Source organism: Ylistrum balloti, unplaced genomic scaffold (genome assembly GCF_031769215.1).
Source record: "Ylistrum balloti isolate Yb309-2 unplaced genomic scaffold, AGI_CSIRO_Ybal_v1 Utg370130, whole genome shotgun sequence".
Classification (NCBI taxonomy): Eukaryota; Metazoa; Mollusca; class Bivalvia; order Pectinida; family Pectinidae; genus Ylistrum; species Ylistrum balloti.
This window is the reverse complement of record NW_026782142.1, coordinates 31,229-48,476: the sequence shown is the minus strand read 5'-3', so window position 1 is coordinate 48,476 and position 17,248 is coordinate 31,229. Positions and strand designations below refer to the sequence as shown.

Here is a 17,248-nt window from a genome sequence, read left to right as displayed (position 1 = left end):
GGTTCGTCCTGTCACTCTCCCAACACAATCATATGGGCTCGTCTGTCATTCCCCCTCCCTTAACAAACGATTTCTTTCCTTCTCCGAAGTTACATCTTTTTGATCAGTGTACTGTCACCATTATGGTTAGTATTATGAGGTTAAAAAGCAGTCCTTTCTCTTTGAAATAACTAGCTAGAATAGCCTTAATCTTCCAGTTGATATTGAAATAATTTTGATGATTAAACATTACATTTACAAAACAAGATATCTACAGAGTTCTTTATACATCAATACTTTAGTTAAAACTATACAAAGTCATTATTCTGTACAAAGACATAATTCAAAGAGCAAAAGCAACACTTTCAGATTAAAATTTATGAAAAAATGGAAAAAATGGGAGAACCTTATCAAAACTTGAATTGAATCCTAACAATATGCCAACAACAAAACATTTGGGTTGGTAATACATTCAATACATATGAAAAAGACGTGTCTATGAAACACTTTGCCCAGTTGCCACAAACTTCGGAAGTGAGACATTAAAAATGTACTGTGTAAGGCATGTGCTAATTGCATGTACACTTTGTGAAACATTTATGTCTTCGTTGTGGTAATAATTGTGTGTTTTTTTGTTTTTTTTTACCTTTAAATGCTATTCAAAGGTCAAGGTCTTGTGACAACGAACACATATGCCAAATATGATCTTATGATGTAATAGTTGTGGCCAATGTTAATTTTTTGTTCAAATGAGGTCAGAGGTGACCTCTGAGGTGAAAATTGTTGGTACCACCAGAAAGGTCTTGTCACAAGGAACACGCATGTCAAGTATGAAAGACTTCTTACGGTCCAATAGTTATTGACAAGGTGAAAGTTGACAACAGACGAACAAAGAGCACAAAACACTATGCCCCTGATCTTCGATCCAGGCGCATAATTACTTGACAAATGGTTAGGAATTCAATACAAAGTATACACAGCTCGAATCATATTATCTTGCACTACAAACGTGCTTACCTATCTGAAGCTGAACTGAAAAGCTGGCTAATATATGAGTCACCTATGATTTGAGACCGCTGTTATTTGACTAATATGAAGCTCTAGTTTTCTATGCTTTGACTTTTGAATAATAATAACCAGTCGAACATGTTAATCTGTTTTCAGTGTGTATTAGCTAAATTGACGAAGTATATTTTACATCCTGATAAACAAATATACTTGCTTTGCTATCAATGGCAATAACAATTATTTGTTTTGAGCAATACACAATAGCCAATAGTATGTATAGCGTTGTTGTAAAGATAAAGACAAAATTATTTTCTTTTGTCTAAAACTCAAGGATCTGAACATCAGAACCGGGAGTCAGAATGGACAATGTGTGTCCAAACAGCCCGCGTCGCTCCTCTGTTGCTCGAAATTCATTTTGCCGCAATATTTCCGACTGTCGTGCTTCTAAGGCGATTTCCTTCCTTCTCCTCCCAGACAAAGTAGCCGCTTTGCCAGCTTGACTAAAATGTAGATCTTTGATTTCGTATGAGGCACATTTTTCACGAGTATGAATTATCTTCGCCATGGCTTGGTCTTGTGGCATGTTCAGAATCGTGTTCAGTGGTTTTCGTTGAAACCGTTTTACTGCCGTTACAACTCTCGCTGCTCGCCTGAATGTCGCCAGCGCATTAGCGGCCTTGCCGAATGCAGATTTCCTTTGACCTTCTTCTTTCCTTTTACCTTCTTTCTTGCCTAGGGGAGACCACACGTTACCACTTGATTTTAGTGAACGTTTGGTTGAATCGCCTGTGAATTCAATAATAGCAGAAAAATAGTTTGCACGATTTGCGCGAATAAAGAAAAGGTATCAGAAATGTTTTTTCGTGTAATCGCGCACCATTTTTTACATGTGGTACCGTTCACAATGTATCGTGACGGAAATTTGTATTCTGATCTTTTATTTATCTTTTTTTAATTCCTCCATCGATATAAAGGCAGATTGCCAATGGTATATTATATAATGTATAGCAAACTTTTGGTTATATGAACAAAAATCAACATCATTATCGTTGAACTTCTGGATCATGAAAACTAGAAAAAATAGTGAAGGGTCCATTACGTATATTTCGGTCCACTTGTTCGGACAAATGACCATCTTGTGGTTCAATATCATTAAAATATATTCACCTAATCCCATTTGCTGACTCAGCTTTCTTCCGATTGGCCCTGCTACTCCAGTAACCATAGCAGTTGTGGACGCCTTATTTTTAGGAATATCTATTTTGGTCAGGTCAATCGAGCTGGTCCCCGAACTGGACAAAAATTAATAAGTATCATTTCTAGACGTCGGAATGTAACTGCCTACGTCATGTGTATATGTGAATTTGACAAAACAAACCCTTGAATTACTTGTAATGAATCACATCAGCTTTGTGATTTCCGTAGCAAAATGGTAAATACAGATGCTATATCTAGGGCTATAACAGAGTCATTTTATATGAATTACAATGTAGTTGGAAATTTACTCTGTAGGCGTTACTGTTTCGATATGGTTTGTCATAATGGTGATATGCTATTCGAATCTTTATTGGTTTCACTTTACGATTATCTAGATGAATTCTATATACGTTTTCCAACATAAGCAACTGATTGTATCACTCGGTTTTAGGATTATATATATTGATTTTAGCCGAAAAGGGGCATTCTGTGGGACATTAGGCAGATTATGTGTTTCTCTAGTTCGGTACCTGTGGTTTTCCGCGACGGTACGCAGAACATCGGTAACCCGAGTTCCTCTGTAAACATCGTCATGTAGATTACATGAAAACCCATGCTCAGCGTAGACATTGTACTCCATATTGTTTTCATGTATGTCGGTCACTGAAAAAGGAATAGCTAAAGGTAAAGTCATTCAGCACATATAGGGCCAGGTAGCGAAATTTAATAATACAGATGTTAATCTGAATCATAGGCAAAAGAGTGTTTGACAAATTATTAAAAAGTCAAATCATATACGTAAAATATTGCAAGTCATGGCATTATTAGCGATGATATTCTTCAAATATCACTGCATCTGATGTTATTGTCGACTGGACAACAACGAAAAGGAATCAAATATATGTTTTAATTTAAAATATGTTTGCTTATGGGGAAATTACGAGGAACGAAACCATACCTAATGCATTCTGAACAATTCACACTGTCTGTTGAATCCGGGATTATCCCCGGTCTTCCAACTCACAAAATTTAGCCTCTGAATTACATGTATCTAACATAACGTAAGCTACATGGCATGCAATTTCACCCGTTCAATCTAATTAATTTGTTTTATCTAGCCATACCACCACGGCTGTGTCAATCACATAACAATAACATAAAACCAGAATTTGCCGTCCGTTACTACGGGATAAAAAGGAATTACTTTTTCCCCGTCAGTATCTGTATCGAAAAATTAAAACACACAAAAAAGGCACCGTGTCTGCCTGCTTGATTCATATATGGTTTTATACATACATACCGGCTGCCACAGACATGTGCGACATGGATGATTCGCCAACATTTTTCAGTGGTTTACACATCCAATTAGTCTTCATTATTTTGTTGATGGAAGGTCTCCCTCTTGGAACGTAAGAAAGCATCGCCCTCAGTAGTTCACGACAGTCTGTGAAAACGAGGGAAAATCTATGGGGTACCGTGCTTCAGACAGTGATATTTTTTTCCATCAACGCAATAACATAATGTAGATCGGTCTATTTTTGAGATATGTTGAAATTCCCCTGATGTGCCACTTACAACTTGCGAATTCAATGTATCAAGTGATGATACGATGAACGAAAAGGACCTATCCGTGCGCAGTTTACTGTTCCGTCATAAGGATGACATGTGACCTATGATTTATCGGAGGATGCTGAACAGAAAAATTGCAAAGGTTTTACTTCTTCAACATAAGATAAGTCTCCAGAAAAAGGAGTAATTCAACTACAAAACTACGTTACAACGACACCTTTCTTAATCGGACTGAAGCGAGCCTATTCTAATGATGTACAGAATCATCTATGCATACATGATAACACAGGTGACCTAGTCTACTTGAAATACTGCATATCTGTCTGATCATCTCGGCATGTCTGTACGTCCGAATACTTACCTCTAGAGACATATTTATGGAATTGGAGCCTTTCTTGCATGGCGAAGCGCATCACTGCTAAATCATCGTCCCGGAATGGCAGATGACCACACAATATCGCATACAGACAAACACCTACAACGTAAATGGGCAGTGTTGAAAAAGGTGTGGAAAGTGAAGAAGATAGCTAATACAGTGTTTGAAAGGAAATAATTACAATGGACTCCGCCACTTTTAGGCGAAGTTTAGTTTTAGTTCAATATTGGCGTAAAAGAAAATGTTAGTTTCGCCAACTTCTAAGTGACTTCTCCCTCACTTCGAGCTGGTGACTACCTCACTGAACAACACGTGGGAGGCCCGTAGAATGTTATATGAAGCAATTGGAGTAATTAAAGTACCTTGCTCAAGAATACAACCACTCTAGTACGGCACAGGGCGGTCCTTGTCTCAGTAAACAGTATGGAGACTTCAATTCACTATTGTGTGTAAAGGGAAATATATATGCTTACGAGCTATCATCCCTTGAGTATAAAACACAGAACAAACTTTATCATATGTAGCATAGGGTCAATGAACTATCTATTAAGTGTATTTTTGATTTGCTGTAAACAGGACTTCTACTAACCCATACTCCATATGTCAGCCAAGACGGCATCATACGACGATGCTGTGAGCACTTCCGGTGCAGTATACACATAAGAACCACAACTTGTACCTACGAAGTGGTCTTGTGGAAACATGCGCGCAAACCCAAAATCTACAAAAGAGAATTGTTAACTCTTAACAAATGGATTTATTTTCAATTGTTGATACATTCGATGACAAGATTGATGTATAGTACATGTATACAGTTACTCCGCTCATAAAATACTAATTTTAATCATATTCTTTTTTTTAACATGAGAATATTTTCCAATAGAGCTTTTATCTATGATTCGTTCATTTTACAACAAATGTGTAACTAGATTTATCAGTCTTCGAAAGCGTATTTGAATAATAGGGTTGGCGGGAAACTTACCAGTTAATTTGATATTATAAAATCGATCGAGAAGGATGTTTTCGCATTTGATATCGCGATGACAGACGCCATTTGTATGAAGATAGTTGACAGTGTCCAGTATTTGCTTAAAGATCCGGCGGGCGTCTGGTTCGGACAAACGACCAAGTTTATTAACGAATGTAAGGAGATCTCCATTCGGGGCGTACTCCATGACCAGGTAGTAACAATCATTACTACTATATACCGAATATACGTCAAGCTGAAAATGTAAAATCATAAATACAGTGAAAGCATAAAGTGAAAAGAAATTACAATTTTTTTTACCTATTTTTGTTTGTTCGCTGGGTTTAGCGTCTCGTGAACAGTCAGGGTTATTTCAAGACGTGAGTAGCTGATCGATACACCACTGAACAACATATGGATGACCATCGCACGACATCCTCAGAGCAATTAATTCATTTCGTTGTACTGCTCGGAATATGTTGTTTTAAGAAGAAGAAGAAGAAGAGGAGGAGGAGGAACATATGTTTGCATTTTTGCAAGTTATATCAGTACATTAACATCCTTACCAATCCCGGATGTTGTAGATTCTGATTCAATCTAATCTCTCTGGTGACAAATTTTTCCAATGTCTCTTTCTTGTAGCGATTTTTCTTGATGATTTTGATCGCAACGGTTTTATTCATCCGCTGATGAATCGCCTTTTTAACCTTTGACCTGGGTCCCTCGCCGATAGTTTCACCAAACACATAACCGTAAGACTGCAAAGAGATTTTCTCGTGTCGATCCGGTTTCCATATTCCTCCCTTTTCTCGAAGTGTGAAATTATCGTGGAGATGGATTATGTCCGGAGCTGCCTTAGCGGCCATCTTGTCGTTAGGCATCTAAATACTATGGCGTCAACCAATTATCATCTTTATGACGTCAGTCAAATTTATCATATGATTGTGACCCGCCCCTTTTTGTTTTCGTTCATATCGCAAAAAACTTAGGTACACATGTAAATATAAACATTGAACTGTTACCAGATGGTAGTATAGTCGATACACAAATATGATTTAGGTGACCGATATATGAGTTTTTACGTCCTCACAGCAGCCGCGGTCATATGAGGATTTGCATGCTAACGATACAGTCGACCCAAATACCATTCACGGATATTTTGATGATATTTTTTCAACATACAAACACATAAGAACTGATTATAGTGTAACATGTACTGAAGACGAGCAATAGGTATTTTGGGAATCGTGACAGGATTTCGTTGTTTTTCTCCGTACTATTCGTAGACACAGAAAAGGTCATTTTAAAATGAATATCCTAGACTTCCTCAGCCTTTCCAAAGAAGAGAGTCTCCCATCTCTGCCCATGCAGGATAGATATGTCCCATGTGGAACACCCATTGAGGATAAATCTTACTCCCGCCTCTGCCCATGTAGGATAGACATGTCCCATGTGGAACACCCATTGAGGATAAATCTTTCTCCCGCCTCTGCCCATGTAGGATAAACATGTCCCATGTGGAACACCCATTGAGGATATATCTTTCTCCCACCTCTGCCCATGTAGGATAGATATGTCCCATGTGGAAAACCCATGGAGGATAAATCTATCCCACATGACTGCACTCGGTGACCTCAGTCGGCTATCACAACTGACTCAAACCGACGAGTGGATGCTTTGTTTGCAGGTTCCGTAATGCGCGACTGCAACATCACAGTTAACATTAACTATAACAATCCTTGTCCAGTGAACACAATTAAACGCCGGAGGATCATCCATGACTCTGATTCTGAATGAACACACGCGTGACACTCACACCATTGCAATTTTTCGCGCGCATAAACAATTGACGTTATTATAAACAGGGAAATCCCCTTTTTGTCCATGACATCGCGGCAAGCCTACCCTACCTTAATAAATGATACGGAGTTAAATGTTGTTCAATACAAGTATTTCCGTGTATCTGTCGGTAATTAAAATATTTAATTTCCAAAAAATAAATATTTCTAATGGTTATTCATATTGCGTTTGTAGTCAGTCATTTTGCTCTCGCGGAAGAATGTAGAATTTTGGAAACGTGAATGGTGATATTCATGTGCCATTCAGATCGTGGGATATTTTTTACGTCGTGGCGGAAATAATGGGGTGGGAGAAAAATAATCAACCCCTACCCTCAGAGGATGTGACAGAGAAATCTCCAACCCTCAGTATGATTTTTTTGTAGTATAACCCTCGGTTCAGACAACAACAAAAATCACCCCTCGGGTTGGAGATTTCTCTATCACACCCTCAGGGTAGGGGAAGATTCTATTAGTATTTTCATTTATTTATTTATTTTTGAAGGACGAAAAATTACTTAATAGTTTCCAGATTAGCCCTCACTCCTCAGTAAAATACTCAAATAATCACTTGACCCGAAACTGTAAGTATATGAAACAGTGGGCCTATCTGTATAACAATAACAAACTTGTAACGTAAAACATTGTGGCTATATTAACGAGCGCTTTAATGTATTGTGTGTGTGATTATTCAACTCCAACAACTTTCCCATACGATCAACTTCAAACGGAAGTGTGGCTAGAACTTCATTTCCCACAATACACTTACCTCAGCACGCAATGAGAACTGCCGACCCGTTCAATGGTTAAAAATAATTTGACCGACAAAATCTCTTTAATTTTCCGGTTCAGAACACGTAAACTTTCTACATTCTGATTGGTGAATATATATATACAAGGGTATTAAGAAGACCCGATTTAAGATGTCCTTCTTATATTAACTCGAGTACATGATCTATTATTTACATTAGCAGTGTTCACACTTAAAATAGAGCAGTTTCATTTTTCTGAAATCAGCTTAACCGCAAGTGGCGAACGCTCACTTGTCGTCTGCTCCCGGCGCTCCGACACCGACAGCAGCACTACTTGGATTCCGTAGTCAACAGTGTAAGTAACGTTATTACAAAGCAATCCAGCGTAGTCATATGAAACTCTTACCTGTATCTGATGTATATATATATTGTCATGTATAAATGTTGTGTATTAATCTAAATTCAGATGTGCTGTGTTTACATGCATTGTGTTATATTGATTGTTTACATAAAAACCTGTTTATAATTGTTTGGCACAATATGTGTAGAAAGTGCTAAGCAGATTTTTCGAGAAAGTTTGGTTACTAGAATGACCTGTGTGTTTCCGGAAGTTTCTGAATCTAGAAAGCGCGGATATTAGAATTATCTGGGTGTTTCCGGAAGTTTCTAGAGACGCATGTAAACAATCTAGAGAAGAACTTTCTAGAAACCTTTAGTGTATATAAACATGATGGAACTGAGCCTGAGGAGCCTTTTGAAGTATTCACGCCTCGAGTGAGTTTACTTTGAGACTTCAGTCTGTGAAGTGTGGACTTTTACGGTGATTCAGTGATAGTGCCTTGTGGTCTTGCACTTATATATATACCCAACTAGGAAACAATTCTTGGATTACTCTTCGGTTACACGGTTTTTGAGGACAATCTTTTGTGAATTCTTCTGGATTTGGAGGACTTCCGCGGAAAGATAAGTTCTGACTTTTGATTAATTAGTAGCTAGCTCTGTACACCATCACACTATTTGTAACTTTACTGCATAGCATTTATTTGTTGTTAATAAAGTGTTGAATTTTAACCTAGCTGTTGGTTTTTGTTCGCTGTACGTTAATTCCGTAACGTAACAGATTGGGGGTTCGTCCGGGATCGAATTATGCTATCTCTTTGAAGATTTAAATTAAAAAAAAAAATCAAAGTACTGAAAGTCCTGAGAGGCTAAACGTATTGAAAAATGTTCACAAATAACCGCTAAGCTATATTACTTTCCCCATACTCCTACACTTTGGAATGCAAAAATTACTAAAATAAGAGAACCAGAGGCTATTTTTCTTAATTTTAAGCGATTTTATATCTTCTTTGATTCTTATTTCAAATTTGATGACAATAATGTGAACAAAACGAAATGACTTTATACCTACTTCTTTATTTCAAATGTATTGCAAAGTAATAGTCCTTGCTTATTATAATTATATTTGTAGTTGAGGAAAGTAGATAAGGTGTACACAGCATTTCAGATAGAAAAAAGTGTAAGTAATTACATTAAATGTATTTACATGCCTATCTTCCTTGAAGTGTCTTCCAGTAATTACATCTATAAAGACATAGTTCTATGAGATTAAACCAGACTCCCATATATACAAAATTTACAATATTTTTACTATAGCTACTACTATTTCTGATGTCCAATGCATTAGATAATGTCGCCATGACATGCAAAATGAACATATATGTTATGGAAACATTTCGTTCTAGTTAATTGATAATTATAAACATTGATATTTTTGGGTTTTTTTATACGAACTTTGTTTGAAGGAATATTTTCATTTCAAGTAACTTTCATACACATTAAAAAACCTTGAGAAATCAGCACAATCAACCTTCATCAAATAAAACTAAAAGTCAACATCATGATCAATACAGTATTAAAAATATATTATTCATAAATCATGAGCACCAAATGGACCTTGCCTACGAAGCACAAACTTTTTATCTTCAAAAACTTAAAAAAGTGTCATGGCAGTGGGTGTGAAAAACCTGAAAAAGTGTCATATTGGCGGGTGTGCACGTGGGGCGAACAGTCCAATTTTGTGACGTCTAATGAGGTAAAGTGATATTATATATTAAGACGATCTTGCCACAACGACAAGGATTAAAGCAAAATTGATGTCCTGTTTGTAAGTTTTGTTTGTTTATAAGTTCTGTTAGTTGATAATTCAAACCAAGCCCTCAGACTAACTTCTTACCATGGCGCCAACTCGCATGTACAGTGTTCTGTATGCTTACGTCATGTCGAGAAGGATTCATAAGCTCCGCCATACAGTTAATCAAGTCATGTAGTTAAAATAAACTTTGAAGATACAAGAAACATTTTATTTGCTTACTAACGGTAAATATGGTTGTTTTCTAGGAATATTCACAGCAGGCGATAAGAATCAACTCAGCTTGATCTTCTTCAGTAGCAGAGGTCGGGGATGTCCGTGAGCAAATTCCGTAAAATATATTGTTCAAAATTTTAACAATAGTTCAACCACACTGCACTTTTTTTGAAATATATAGTAATTGTATTGCTATTAAAAAATAAACTAATTGTGGATGCTTTTAAAATAGCGATTTGAAAGATCGCAGCATTATTTACGCAGAAAATTGCCGCTAGGGGCTCTAACTCTTTACGATATTTCAGCCAATGAGAAAGCCAGGATCGGTAAATTTTGTCTGAAAGGCAGTCACAATAAAAAACAAAGAAAAAAAAAAGGTTCATTCAAAATTCAAATTATTTTGTATTTAAATTTGAAACCAACAGCTAGGCAATATTGTTGTAACTATAGAAAAGTTTCTTAAAGCGCCATCCTTAGAGATTTTTTTGGAATTTCGTAAGCTAGATTTGTTAACATTAGGGAAAATTTAAGAGTGAAAGGTTTTATGAGAAAAGCAGAGATCAAGAATATCATTATTAAGCATTTCGTTGATGAACCAACATTTGAAGAAGCAACTTTAGACAAGATTGTAGAATTCAAAATTGAAGAAATCGGGTTAAAAGAAATGAAAGAAAAAAAATGAAAGAAATAGAAAAAGAAATGAAAGAAAAAGAAATAGAGATGCAATTGAAGGAAATGGAAAGGGAAAGGTTACAGGCTAATATTTGGATGAGAGAATTAGAAAGGGATGACAGAGGTGAAACAGAATATTGAAATGAAACTATTAGAGTTTTTGATGTTTGCAAAAATGTTAGGTTAGTACCCCCTTTTCATGAAAAAGAAGTTGATAAATATTTCTTACATTTTGAGAAAATAGCTGACAGCTTGAAATGGCCTGAAGACAAACTTACACTTTTACTTCAAAGTGTTTTGATAGGCAAGGCCAGAGATATTTATTCCTCTTTATCTGTAGAACAAATTTCCAATGACCAAATTGTAAAGAAAGCTATTCTTAAGGCATACAAATTAGTTCCTGAGGCATATAGGCAGAAATTTTGAAACAGCAAAAAGAAAGATGATCAGACCCATGGAGAATTTTGTGAGAGACAAAGAACAACTTTTTGCTAGGTGGTGTAAATCTAAAGAAATTAACAAAGATTATGACAAACTTAGGCAATTATTGTTGATAGAAGAATTCAAACATTTGTGTCCACTCTGATATCAAAACTCACTTAGATGAAAGGAAAGTTGATACACTCAACGAAGCAGCTGTAATGGCTGATGATTACTCTCTCACTTACAAAGGCTCATTTGTTAAACCAAGTACTCAGAGTACATTTAACTCTGGTAGATTAGGTCAGTCAAGGAAATCTACCTTTTGTGTCCCTTCTTCTGATAAACAAAAGGTTACTGACAAAGATCAGTCTGACTCTAAAATGGGTCAAAGGACATGTGCAGGGTCTCCTTCTGGTCCTATTTGTAATTATTGTAAGAAAGTAGGACATGTAATGTCTGAATGCTATTCTCTCCAAAGGAAAGAAGAAAGAAAGAAACAGTCAGTTCTTGCAATGTCAAAGTCTTGTCATATACCCTGTGAGATATTGGAAGGTTCAAAGGTCAGTGTTGAGGTCAAAAGTTCAGTCTGAAAGTGTTCTGGAGGAGTACTCTCCCTTTATTTCTGAAGGTTTTGTGTCGCTTACGAGTGACGATGCTAGTCCACAACCTGTGAAGATTTTGCTTGATACTGAAGCTTCTCAGTCTTTGTTGTTTGAAGGCATAGTACCTTTGTCTGAGAAGACTTCTTCTAGATCTAGTGTTTTGCTTCAAGGTGTGGAGTTAGGTTTTATTAATGTGCCTCTCCATTGTGTGTATCTAAACTCAGACTTGGTTACTGGACCTGTGACAATTGGTGTTAGACCAGAACTTCCTGTAGAAGGCGTGTCGCTCAATTTAGGCAATGACTAAGCTGGAGAGAAAGTTAGGGTAGATCCTTTAGTGTCCAACACTCCTTGTAAGGTAGATGCTGAGACTGTGGACCAGGATGTGGTCTTTAAGTATCCTTCTTGTGCTGTTACTCGTTCAATGAGTAAGAAGGACTCGGGAGCCGTGGACTTATGTGATACATTTCTTGCTCATGAGTTAAGTGATGACCAGAGTTGCTCTGTAATTCAAGATATGGCTACAGATGTTGAGGCTGGTATGTCCATAGTTCGTCATCTTTGTCTAGGAAAGAGCTTATATTAGAACAGGGAAAAGATACTGAGCTGTCTCTGCTGTGTGATAAGGCTTCAACTGAAGAAGAAACTGATCAAGTCCCAGTTTGTTACTTTAGAAAATCTGGAGTATTGATGCAGAAGTGGCGTCCTCCTGATGTCGCCCCTGAGGAAGACTGGAAGGTTGTAACCAAGATTTTTGTTCCTAAGGTCTATAGGAAAGAGGTGTTGAGTTTAGCTCATGGTTTACCTATGGCAGGACATTTTAGGTGTGACTAAGACCTACAACAAGATCTTGCACCACTTCTTCTGGCCAAAACTCAAGCAGGATGTTGCTGAGTATTGTAGGTCATGCCATACATGCCAGATGGTAGGGAAACCTAATCAGAAAATACCTGTAGCGCATTTAAAGTCCATACCAGCTTTTGAGGAACCCTTCAGTAGAGTTATCATAGATTGTGTAGGCCCTTTACCTAAAACTAGTTTAAGCAAAGATTGACCAGGGCTCGTGAACTTGATAAAGAAAATGTGGCCGCCTCTCAAGCCAAGATGAAAACGGGGTATGATAAAGATGCTAGAGAAAGAAATTTTCAGCCTGGTGACAAAGTTTTGACCTTGCTGCCTATACCTGGTCAGCCTTTGTAAGCAAGATATTTTAGGCCATATGTTGTTGAGAAAAAGATTAATAATGTTAATCATGTTGTACAAACACTAGGGAGGCGCAAGAAAACTCAATTATGTCATGTAAATATGATCAAAGAGTATTTTGATAGAAATGAGAGCAAAGACTCTCAACCTGTTGCTACTTTGTACTCTGTACCAGCACCTTGTGCAGGCACAGCTTTAGATACTGATGTTGGAATAGGTGATGGTGTACAAGAGATAGGTGTTAAGATGTGTAATTCTGATTTGCTCTCCGACCTGGACGGAAAGCTACGACACTTATCTGACACTGAGAGGAACGAACTGAAAGTTGATTTCAGGGGTATAGACATTTGTTTCCTGATGTACCGTGAAGGACTGATGTTGTCTATCACGATGTTGATGTAGGAGACGCAAAACCTACAAAGCAGCATCCATATCGTGTTAATCCACTGAAAGCTGAACACATGGAGAAAGAACTGAGATACATGTTAGAAAATGACATTATTGAACGAAGCAGCAGTGAGTGGAGTTCTCCGTGCATTCTGGTACCGAAACCGGACAAGTCATTCAGATTTTGTACGGACTTCAGAAAAGTGAATTCGCTGACCAAAAGTGACTCTTACTCGATACCCAGAATCGATGACTGTATCGATAAAGTGGGCAAAGCAAAGTATGTCAGTAAATTTTACTTACTGAAAGGGTATTGGCAAGTTCTACTCACAGAGAGACGAAAGAAGTTTCAGCATTTGTTACTCCAAAGGGCTTGTTCCAGTACAAAGTCATGGCTTTCGGCATGAAAAATGACCCAGCAACGTTTCAGCAACTTTTGAACAATGTCATTAGAAATCTGGATGGATGTGATGGGTACATCGATGATGTGATCATATACAGCGACACATGTTCAACGCATTCGGGATTTCTTCAACAGACTCACAACTATGAAACTGACTCTTAACTTGATAAAGTGTGAATTTTGCCATGCAGCTGTTGAATTGTTTGGTCACACTGTAGGTCAGGGACAAATAAGATCTGTAAAGGTCAAAGTAGAAACAATCTTAGATTTTCCTATTTCGGCAACTGGAGAGAACTGATGAGATTTCTTGGTATGGCTGGCTATTACCACAAATTTTGTCAAAATTTCTCTGTTATCACTGAACCTTTTAATGGGTTGTTGAAGAAAAACAACAAGACTGATCAATGCCAATGTGCATTTGAAGAAATAAAAGCCATACTGTCAAATTCGCCAGTTCTTCGTGCACTTGATTTCAGAAAACAGTTCAAACTGTATGTAGATGCTAGTGATGTCGGGGTTGGTGCTGTACTCGTGCAGGAAGATGATTCACAAGTTGATCACACTATATGTTTCTTTTCAAAGAAATTTGACAAACACCAAAAGAACTATTCTACTATTGAAAAAGAATGTTTGGCTTTGATCTTGGCTCTGAACCCATTTGAAGTCTATTTGTCAACTGCTGCTTCTCCTGTGTTAGTTTACACCGACCACAATCCATTGACATCCATCGGCAAAATGAAAAACAAAAACCAGGGCATTCTGAGATGGAGTTTAACTCTCCAAGGGTACAACCTTGACATCCGGCATATCAAAGGTAAAGACAATGTTCAGGTCAAAAGAAAGTTTTCCAAAAAAGAAAAACTTTCTTTTTTCTTTAAGGAGGGGTGTGTATTAAGTGTTGTGTATAAATCTAAATTCAGATGTGCTGTGTTTACATGCATTGTATCATATTAATTGTTTACATAAAAACATTTTTATAATTATTTGGCACAATATGTGTAGAAAGTGCTAGGCAGATTTTTCTAGAAAGCTCGGTTACTGGAATGACCTGTGTCTTTCCGGAAGTTTATAAATCTAGAAAGCGCGGTTATTAGAAATTACCTGGGTGTTTCCGGAATTTTCTAGACACGTAAACAAGCTAGGTACCTGCTAGTCTAGAATCATATAGAACTTTCTAGAAACCTTTAGTGTATATAAACATGATGGAACTGAGCCTGAGGGGCCTTTTGAAGTATTACCGCCTTGAGTGAGTTTACTTTGAGACTTCAGTCTGTGAAGTGTGGACGTTTACGGTGATTCAGTGATAGTGCCTTGCACTTATATATACCCAACGAGGAAACAACTCTTGGATTCCATAACGTAACAATATATATATTTAAAGCTTCTCCAAGTAGAGGCTGTTGAAATTGTATTCTGCTACCTTACTTCCACTGATCAGCTGATCTTGCATTGCCGACTTTTTAAAACTTAAGCCTTCACACAGATCTGTTATGCGGACTTCATCAAATCCTACTTGCCACTGCCGTTTCCTCCTATTGACAAAATTCATGATCAGTTTATCCATGATGCATTGGAAAACATGAAAGTTTTGTAAATTCATCTATTTTTAAAATTCCATCCAGTTATCAAATATGATGTATGGCATGTTCCCCCCAGAAGATAACCTGAGAAACTTCCTGAGCAGGGACATGAAATTTTACAGTAGGCCTAAATGGTTTCAATAAGACCAACAAAAACAAAATACAGATGGAGAAAGGAAGTTATAACAATAATATCAAAGTCCACATTCTCTGCTATTTCAGAAACAATTTCTGGAACATATCAATTGGTAAGAAATTTGTTGGTGTGTGGAGGTGTTTACTATCTAATCTACCTTGCACTGTAAATCAAGCTGTCTTAAATTTTAATTCTAATTTTTGCAGAACAGACTTTAAAGACAAACCTTTCAAGTGAAATGTTTACGACAATGCATTCAATTCCATGTCTGAAAAGTAACGCATTAGTTGAGTATATATGCTTTTCGCTAGTGTATTTTTGAAAGGTGGGTCAAATATACTTTCAGTAATGTCCATAGTAACTCCATAGTCAACAATGAAGCACCACAACACTGTGTACTAACAATAATCAGCATTTTTTTATAATTTGGTAGTGGCAGGCGAGGTTCACGGCCAACTCTTCTTAGTTCTAGCAAACTACCTAAACAAATAGGCAAGAACCATTGTATAAGCCGAACGTTATCAGGAAAGCCTTAGAGTTTCTAGTAATTATTATTCTAAAACTTCTCTGCTCAATGCTATCTTACTATTTTTACACGATTGCTTTCTGAACTGAGGGCACGTCGTTAGGACAGGCAATTAAAGTCCAACACCATTATTCAACATTACTGTATATGATGCATTGTCATAATTTACCGATTTATTGACTGTTGAAACACGACTGACACAAGAGGACAATCTTTAACTTGTGCCCTGTCCAGGCCTAAAACCAAAAGAAAGACATTGTGGCAAATTGTCTTATAACACGACATGAAAACCTGGACCTCAATGTATGAACATATTGTACATACAAGGATCATACCAACTGTACAAAAAACAAATAATCAATCTCTGGTGCAATTGGAATGATGCATTGCATTTATTTCTTTTTTTTTCTTTTGACACTCTACCACAAATGAAGAGGGAAACAATTTTTGTTAAATATATACATAATCCTTGATGTTATCTTTTAATTCTTATCAAATTATAATATCAAATATCTACACTATAATACCTTATATAATTCATGCTATTTCCCCCCCTTAATAAACAGTATTACAGTGCTGCATTTGTTGTCTAATCTCTTCGATACCTTAACTTTTGGTCCTTATGACATTTGTTTCAATGTATATAAAAGTGTATAGATATAAGAAAAGTTCCTCCATGATACAGCAATTTTATGTATACATGCGAGTGATTATTGCATCACAATGAATTCAAATACGGATAATAACAAAAATTATCTGAATTTTGTGTCAGTTCGATAAAAGTCTACAAAGTTCAACAAAAATCTACCAATAAACACATGCCATTATATCTTCCAAAACTGAAAAATGAAATGAAGCAAAGGCAAAAAACACACATTGTGCATTATTTATGTTTTGTTAAAAACCAAATAAGAAGTTTGAGAAACAATATGCTCCAGAAGACATTCAGTTGAAAGGATTTTGCAAGTTTACATCTAATTTTACGCAAATCTGATGGTAGAAGTTACTTAATGGAAAAATAACTATGTTTACATTTTGAAAAGCAGCTCTGGCAAATATCGATGGATTTTGACCTTATCAATATAAGACTGCATTGATAAACAGCAATATATTTGGTTCAAAGTCAACAATATAATTTTTAAAAATTATTTGAAAGATATAGTCAATGTTTAGGATTTTAAAGTTTCAAACTTGCTAAATTTTGTCCTTAAAAAACCCAACTTAATATTAAACATGTGTATAAACTCATCGATATATGTACC

The 17,248-nt window shown here is 36.6% G+C and overlaps 1 protein-coding gene across 1 annotated transcript; it reads right to left on the bottom strand.

Annotated features, from left to right (window-relative positions):
• Positions 1-1,306: 1,306 nt before the first annotated feature.
• On the bottom strand, positions 1,307-5,962 carry LOC132550588 (uncharacterized). Its single transcript, XM_060214678.1, has 8 exons — positions 5,663-5,962; positions 5,112-5,352; positions 4,719-4,850; positions 4,115-4,228; positions 3,485-3,628; positions 2,715-2,847; positions 2,155-2,279; positions 1,307-1,773 (listed from the first exon to the last, which is right to left on the bottom strand). Exons 1-8 carry the CDS (start codon positions 5,960-5,962, stop codon positions 1,307-1,309), a joined length of 1,656 nt encoding a protein of 551 aa, XP_060070661.1.
• Positions 5,963-17,248: the final 11,286 nt, after the last annotated feature.